Raw genomic sequence first — 8,655 nt, 5'->3', positions numbered from 1 at the left:
CTTTGCTGCGCCCTTGCAGCATTTTGTTCAAGTTATTCAGGTGTTCTGTAACATCCACCATAAATGCAAGGTCCTGCATCCATTCTGTTGACTTAAATTCTAACACTGGTTTGCCCTTTTTTTCCATGAACTATTTGATTTCCCCTCTTAAATTAAAGAAGCGCCTCAGCACAGCACCTTAACTTAACCATCTTACCTCAGTGTGGTATGGCAGGCCATAGTTGTGGTCTTTCTCTCTGAGAAGGCTGTCAAACTGACGATGATTCAGGCCTCTAGATCGGATGAAATTTACAGTTCGGACGACCAACTCCATGACATTATTCATCTTCAATGACTTGCAACACAATGCCTCCTGATGCAAAATACAATGAAAAGTCCAAAAATCATGTCCTCCATTTGCAGCCTGCACCTTCTCTCTGAATTTTGTCCCAACACCTGCTTTTCTCCCGGTCATTGAAGGTGCACCATCTGTAGCCAGGCTGACAGCGCGAGACCAGTCCACTCCAGCCCTGTCCAGCGCTCCGACGAGGGCGGTGAAAATATCAGCTGCTGTTGTGGTGTCCGTCATTGGCACCAACTCCACGAACTCCTCGGTGACGGTCAAAGTGTCATCAACTCCGCGGATGAATATCGCCAGTTGCGCAACATCTGTAATGTCCGTGCTTTCATCGATTGCAACTGAAAACACAATAAATGACTTTACTTTGCGCTTCAATTGGCTGTCCAAATCCTCCGCAAGATCAGAAATCCTGTCTGCAACTGTGTTTCTTGTCAGGCTGATATTTGCAAAAGCCTGACGCTTATCAGGGCACACAGTCTGTGCAGCCTTCAGCATGCATGTCTTCACAAATTCACCCTCAGTGCAATTTCATTAGCAATAAGGTAGCTGGCTTTCACTGCAGCATCACTTATTTCTCGGCTACGAGAAAACACAGACTGCTGCTTCTTCAGAGCCGTCAAAAGTTCATTTACCTTCTCTAGTCTCTGCTGTCCTTGCAAGTTTTTGTATTTTTCGGCATGAAGAATCTCATAGTGGCGTCGAAGGTTATATTCTTTCAGCACTGAAACCTGCTGTGAACATACCAAACACACAGGTTTCCCACTCTGCACTCTGTGCCCACTTTTCTCTTTTTTGACAGAGACATGTTGGGGCAATGAGGGTGCCAAAGCGTGTAATGTTCAAAAGGAAAATATTTCACATTATTTTATTTTGCTGTTGCGCGTCCACTCGTGTTTAAGCTTTTGATGAGTAAACACCTTACCCTAAACGCAGAAGCAACAACACAAAGTCTTGTGCACAAGAGCTTACCCTGGAGACCGGTCCTTCTGTCTCGCTAGACATTATTGTTTCTGAGTTCTAAAGTAAATAAAGTAAAGTAAAATCCTGTAATTACAGAACATTTTTGTGCTTTGCCAGCACCTTCAGTGCTTTGTTTTTGCAGGTGACACGAGGCTACAGTAGTTGTAGTCAGCACCCCACCTCAGACCCGCAACTCTCTTCTACACCAGGGTAGCCCTTTGGGCTTTGACCCCTGGGTAGGGAGGCCCAGTAGTCTGGGGCGTCCTTTGGGCGCACTTTTTCTCCCTCTAATTTCCCCCCTAATGGAAGCCGCCTTGCCGCGGTGGGGGGGCTTTGAGGTCCCAATGATCTGGTGAGCCGGAACCAGAGGGCTACCCAAACTGGAGGGGCACCACGTGAGGGTGAGACCAAAAATTGCGCTTCATGGGCACCAAGGCCTATGAGAGGGGATGGTGCACCCACCCTGGTTCATTCCTGCTTTAGACCAGGGAACTCTCACGTGTGTTTGCCGTGCGTGGCATCCCGTATTACCAGGAGACAGGAGTCCTGGAGGTTGAGCGATGCTGCACGCTGCGCCCTGCAGCTAGCAACACACCTCTTTGGTCCTTTATTCTGGTTAGACGGGCGGCTTGATCAAGGCCCGGTCAAGTCAATCGGCTGGTCAAATATGGCTAGGGTCAAGCAGGTACTATTTAGTCGGTAGCGCATAGGTCCCGCGACTGCCATCAGTACTGTAATAGTGGCTGCGTATATTTCCTCATTACCCCTGTGGCTGTTGGGAGATTTTGAGCCCCAACTATAGCTTCCCCTCGTTGGACTCCATGGTGGGTGGGGGGGTGAGGAAATGAAGAATTCCAATTTGTATGAGTACTACAAATTTACAAAGATCTAGCTCTCTCCCTGACGACCTACGCAATCCCCCGACCATTCCCTCTGGAACATCACGTATTGTCACTTTGGAACCTTTCCAGCTTCCAAAGGGCAAGAATGGGAATCGTAATGGTTCCCGGGCTCCCAAACCAGGTAAGAAGGGGAAAAGTCCTCCTCAATCCACTAAGGAAATCTTACCTGGTAAATATGAAAACATTTCATATAGTAAGTACCTAGTAGTGAAGACCATTGAAGGTGTATCAATCATGGATCTTGATATTTTCGAAGTACATCGAAAAATTGTTGAAGTATGTCAACGTGATCCTCGCATCACCCCACAGCGAGATGGTAGCCTAATAGTTGAGGTTTCGTCACCAGACGAGAGTGACCGTCTGCGCGCGATATGCGACATTCCTGGGGCTAAAGTTTCATGTTCTCCTCACAAAACCCTCAATCAGTGTAAGGGAATTGTCTTTTCCCGAGACCTGATGAGGTATTCTGAGGAGAAACTGTTAGAGGAACTAGAGAATTTTTAATGTAGTGGCAGTAAAACGTTTTAAGAAGAAAGTTGACGGTTTGGAACAGTCTACACCAGCTCTCCTTCTAACTTTTTAATACGTTGGTCCTTCCAGAATCAGTTAAGTTGGCATGGTACCACCTCAAGGTAAAGCCATATGTACCCAACCCTATGCGGTGCTTCCACTGCCAGGGTTATGGGCATGGAGCCAACTCTTGCCGTTTTAAGGAAAATGGACAACCAAGAATATGTGTTAAGTGTGGTACGACAGGTCATCAAGGAGATGACAACTGTCCAGGTCCAATATGCTGTTACCACTGCAAAGAAGCTCATGAAGCTTCTTCAAAGCAGTGTAAAAGGTACAAATTTGAGAAAGAAGTATTGATAATAAGGAGCAAGGAGAAAGTTAGTTTTCCAGAGGCAAAGCGACGTGCCCGTGTGCTGTTTGCACAGCCAGGTAAATCCTTTGCTTCGGTTCTGGCCCATCCTCCTTCCACCAACCCTTGCCTTCCAATGCTTCTTACACCACACACTCTGCCACTTCTTTTAAACCTCAGTCCCCAATTGCTGAAACTGCCTCTGGTGAATTCCACCAGAAACGGAGTAGGAGTGAGGGGTCTATTGAAGAGACTCCTCCCAAAGTAAGGTCTTTGGAGCCATCAGGTGAGGCTCCAGAGGCCTCAATGGTGACAGCCCCAGCTGCCACCATATCCACAGGGGCCTCTGCTGCTAGGCGGAATGCCCCTGAACCAAAGGCTCGGGTTTGTCCTTTGCCCAGGCAAAGGAATCCTGAGTCTGTTCAAAAGACTCATTTCAAGGTGGGGTCTTTGGAGCCGTCAGGAAGGGCTCCAGGGGTCTCAACAGTGACAGCTCCAGCTGCCACCACATCCACAGGGGCCTCTGCTGCTAGGCAGAATGCCCCTGAAGCAAAGGCTCAGGTCCGTTCTTTGTCCAGGCAAAGAAATCCTGAGCCTGTCAAAAGGAAGCCTGTGGAAACTAGTTCCACGGGTAAACAACCCCTCAAAAGACTCTCCCAAGATCCAGGAAAGGGACACCCAAAAGGTGTAGGGCAAACCTTGACCACAGGTGCTGCCAAACACCTTATGAAAAAAAATAGTTAAATAGAACTGGATACCCTAATCCAATGGAACTGTCAGGGAATTCATGCAAAATGGGAAGAACTGCAACATCTGATAGCTTCATGTAACCCAGTTTGTGTATGCCTACAAGAGATTATGACCAGGGAAAATCATCCGATTTCCCTGAGAGGATTCCAAATTCAAGCCCATTATGGGACTTTTGACAATGGACCTCATGGAGGAGTAGCAGTAATGGTACGTCAAGATATTCCCTTCCAGGCCATCCACCTGCAGACAACACTGCAGGTGAAGGCTGTGAGAATAGGCTTGACACGACCTTACACTGTTGCATCTATCTACCTTCCTCCACATAATCTCAACATAAATGATTTGGAAGATCTACTTGGGCAGTTGCCACATCCATTTCTACTCTTGGGAGATTTCAATGGTCGGCATCACCTCTGTGGAGACACTTTGTGCAACCCTCGAGGAAGGGCCTTGGAGTCCTTGCTCCTAAGAGTAGATGCAGTTTTATTGAACAGTGACACTCCCACACATTTCCAAATTCAAACTGGGACATTCTCCAATATAGACCTGTCAATTGTCTCACCTGATTCACAGATGAATTTCACTTGGCAGGTTATGGAAGACTTACATGGAAGTGACCATTTTCCAATACTTTTGGAGGAGGTGAATGGTATTCCAGCCAATGGAGTGCAGAGATGGCGACTTGAACATGCAGACTGGAATCTTTTTAGATCAACTGCAGTATTGCATGGATCTGTGAATGATTTCCAGTGTGTTCAAGATGCTGTTAATCACTTCACATCACGAATTCACCTTGCAGCAGAGGCATCCATTCCCAAAAGTAGCGGGCATTACCGTCGACCTCCGGTACCATGGTGGTCTGATGAATGCCAACAAGCTGTCAGAGCAAGAAAAGCTGCATTAAGGCAGTTGAAACGACGCCCCAGTGATGTAACCTTGATCCATTACAAAAAGACCCGAGCCAAGGCCAGGCGAGTGCTAAAGGAGGCCAGACGGACGTCATGGAGACAGTATGTCTCCTTGATTAACTCTGGGACCCCCTTAGCATGGGTATGGGACAAGGTGCGTAAGATCGCTGGAAAGAGCACATCACTGTCACCACCTGCTTTGAAGATTGATGGCATAATCATCACAGATAAAAAAGATGTTGCTAATGAGCTAGCTAAATCCATGGCAGAGATCTCCTCTGGAGCATCTTACACTGCCCGATTCTCCACTCTTCGGGCTGAACAGGAACAACACCCAGTGTCGTTCTTCAGTAGGACTGCAGCAGAACTTCCATACAACTTGCCATTTTTGAGCAAGGAGATGGACTCTGCTTTGCAGCTCTGCCGTAAGACTGCCCCAGGAAGTGACGATATTCCATACCAAATGATATCTCACTTACCAGAGAGATCCCAAAAGTTCTTGTTGGACCTATTCAATAGGATATATAGGGAGGGTACAGTGCCATCCACATGGAAAGAGTCTATAATCATTCCTGTCCCTAAACCTGGCAAGGATGCTTCCACACCAGGAAATTACAGACCAATTTCCCTCACCAGCTGCATCTGCAAGCTGATGGAGAAAATGGTAAACTTCAGGTTGACATGGATACTAGAAAAGGAAAACGTGCTGACTCCATATCAATATGGGTTTAGAAGATTGAGATCGACCACAGATGCACTTGTAAGGATGGAAACTGCTATACAGAATTCCTTCGCACAGCGACGTCACATGATAGCAGTCTTCTTTGACCTTGAAAAGGCTTATGATACTACTTGGAAGCATGGCATACTCAAGAAGTTGTATGACATTGGCTTAAGAGGAGCATTACCTACCTTCATACAAAGCTTCCTTGCTAACAGGAAATTTAGAGTTCGGGTGGGAAACAGTTTCTCTAATCTGGAAGATCAGCTGGAAGGGTCCCACAAGGGAGTGTCTTAAGTGTGACCCTGTTTGCCATTGCTATAAATGACATTGTAAAGGCTGTTCCAAGTTCTGTCTCATGTAATCTGTATGTGGATGACTTTACACTGTACTGCTCAGGAGGAAGCTTACAGGATGTGCAAGGACACATGCAGGCTGCAATAAATCAGGTTGTACAGTGGACAACATATCATGGGTTCAAATTTTCCCCAAGCAAGACCATGGCTATACATTTCCACAAACGAGGAAAATTCCATCCTTCCCTCTATTTAGGAGCAAACCCACTGCAATTTGTCCAAGAGGTGTAGTACTTGGGTCTAATTTTTGACTCAAGGCTTACATGGGTGCCTCACATCAAACAGTTGAAAGTAAAGGCTACAAAAGCACTTAGTATTTTGCGGGTTCTTTCACATCTATCTTGGGGTGCAGACCGCACAACGCTACTACGGCTTTACCGAGCGCTTATTCGTAGTAAGCTTGATTATGGATGTGAAGCTTATTCATCTGCAACTCCCACTGTTCTACGGATGTTAGACTCGGTTCATAATGAAGCTCTCAGAATCTGTACTGGGGCTTTCAGGTCTTCACCTGTGGAGTCCCTGTATGCTGAGAGTGGAGAACCACCTATTTCATTACACCGAGAATACATGAACCTGATTTACTACACGAGACTACAAAGGATTCCAGGATCTCCTACATCCAGATTGGTTTTCAACCCCTTGAAGATAGCCGATCCTATGGTAGGAGAATGAGGAATCTTGTGGAAGATCTTAATTTGAGTCTCACTAAGGTTCTGGCTGTTGGAATTCCCCAATTTCCCCCTTGGACTAATCAAGTTGAGCTGGATTTAGTCGGCATTGGGAAAGGGGAGAGATCCGAAGCAGAAGTCCGAGAGAAATTTCTTCAGCACATTTCTAAATACCGGGGATCAGATGCAATTTATACAGATGGTTTGAAATCTGAAAATGGCGTGGGTTTTGCAGCAGTGAGCAGAAGGAAGATTGCATCTGGCAGTCTTTCTCTAGCAGCCTCGATCTTCACTGCAGAGTTACATGCCATCCTTACAGCAGTTAAGATGACTAGAGATCTTACGAACCATTCTGTTGTGATATATTGTGACTCTCGTAGTGCCTTACAAGCAATCAAGAGCTTAAACTCATCACATCCATTAGTGAGGGAGGTTCAAGATTGGCTTGCACTGATGTCAACACGTAAAAAGATAACTCTCTGTTGGGTGCCAGCGCATGTTGGTATCAGTGGGAATGAGCGAGCTGATCAGAAGGCAAAGGCAGCTGCCGCTCAGCCTTGTGATGCTCGTTTTCCTCTCCCACACACCGACCTGAAACCCAGCATCAGAAGTTGTCTTCGTGATAAATGGAGGGAACAATGGAGGCATACCTCCAGAAACAAACTGCGAGACATTAGAGATGACCTTGGCAGTTGGGCGACTAGCATCCATCCCAACCGAAAAGTGAAAGTTGTATTAACAAGACTAAGAATCGGGCACACAAGACTGACTCATGGGCCAATGATGGCTAAAAATGAAGCACTTTGTGAAGGATGCCAAGAGCCATTAACGATCGCACATGTAGTGGAAAGATGTGCAACATTCTCAGACCAAAGACGTATGTACTTGTCTCCCCCATATACACTGAAAAACGTATTGGGGGAAGATTGTGACATAGAGGGTCTTATTAATTTCCTTAGGGAGACTAATATTTTCAATAAAATTTAATTATGCATAATGTTTATGCAATAATTTTATGCACTTAGAGCATAATATTTATGCTTTGATTTTTAATCTATTTATTATTATTTGTAAGATATTTATTGATAGATTTTTAAAGTTTTAAACATTTTAATATTTCTAGTTAACAAGGTATTCGCCGCTAATGACCTTAGCTGTTGACGCGGCAGATAATTTTAAATAATCAATCAATCAATCCCTCTAATTTTTTTCCCCCTAATGTGACTTTCCTGAGCCTGCCGGAGTTCCTCGTGAGCTCTCCCGTATTCGCTTGGGGGGTGGGCATCTACTTACCGTCCTTCGCCTAGGCAAGTTCGGCGGTAAGGAAGTGTCCTCCATATAACTCAATCCTCTCTGTGGTACTGGAGAACGCAACCAGGCTTCCACTGGGGGATAGAGGACGAAATACTGATTCACTCTCTTAGCTATTGCTGTTAGGTCGATACCAAAAGTTAAGAGCCTTTGATCCCTTCAGGACCTGGTCCGATGCCCAGTATGGATGCTACCCCGGCTACCCCTTCTCCTCCTCAAGGAGGAGGGGCGACTCATGACCACTCCTTGACAAACTCGACCCTGAACAACGGAACCCCCACTAACGACAAAACGAGAAGACCTTTTGAACGTGAACCCCTTTATCATCAAAAAGGTCCTTGATGGTCAAGTGGACGGCGATTTTGATTTTGTCAAAAAATTGCGAGATGGAAGCCTCCTTTTTAAAGTACAATACAACTCCCAGATTAAGGATTTACTTAAGCTGACGCAAATTCATGATCTTCGAGTTAAAGTAACTATCCCTATTGGCCCAAATACCTGTAAGGGAGTAATCTTTCACAGGGATTTGAGGATGATGGAAGAAAGTGAAATTCTTGAGAGTATGAAGGACCAAGACGTAGTGGACGTTCATTGTATGACCAAGAAGGACGGGAATGTGCGAACGAAAACTGGACTGTGTTTTTTGACCTTTGCTTTGAATAAAATTCCAGAGTATGTCAACGTCGGTTATGAAAGTGTACAAGTAAGACCTTATGTCCAAAAGCCAATGCATTGTAATAGATGCCAAAAATTCGGACACACCTCATTAAGATGTATTGATAAAGACTCGAGTATTTGTTTGCCGAATGTGTGAAGCCCATGACAACCCTCCATGTACTAGCCAGATTTCCAAATGTGCTAACTGTGGAGGTCC

The 8,655-nt window shown here is 45.6% G+C and overlaps 2 protein-coding genes across 2 annotated transcripts in view; both read right to left on the bottom strand.

The window, feature by feature from the left end:
* Positions 1–196: 196 nt before the first annotated feature.
* LOC119570752 (general transcription factor II-I repeat domain-containing protein 2-like) lies at positions 197–835 on the bottom strand (the record flags this gene model as incomplete). The annotated part of the gene is made up of 1 exon (XM_037918373.1): positions 197–835. A coding segment is annotated over exon 1 (639 nt), but the record flags the coding sequence as incomplete, so codon positions are not given.
* Positions 836–843: 8 nt separating this feature from the next.
* Positions 844–8,655, bottom strand: part of LOC119570751 (general transcription factor II-I repeat domain-containing protein 2-like) — an 8,266-nt gene continuing 454 nt past the window's right edge. The window contains exons 2-3 of the mRNA XM_037918372.1: positions 1,263–1,357; positions 844–1,111 (exon numbers count right to left, since the gene is read on the bottom strand). Of these exons, the coding sequence (XP_037774300.1) occupies positions 844–1,111; positions 1,263–1,357 (363 nt within the window). The remainder of the gene's footprint in view (positions 1,112–1,262; positions 1,358–8,655) is intronic.

Source organism: Penaeus monodon, unplaced genomic scaffold (genome assembly GCF_015228065.2).
Source record: "Penaeus monodon isolate SGIC_2016 unplaced genomic scaffold, NSTDA_Pmon_1 PmonScaffold_3738, whole genome shotgun sequence".
Taxonomy (NCBI): domain Eukaryota; kingdom Metazoa; phylum Arthropoda; class Malacostraca; order Decapoda; family Penaeidae; genus Penaeus; species Penaeus monodon.
The sequence above is the reverse complement of the archived record's forward strand: the minus strand, read 5'-3'. Positions and strand labels throughout refer to the sequence as shown.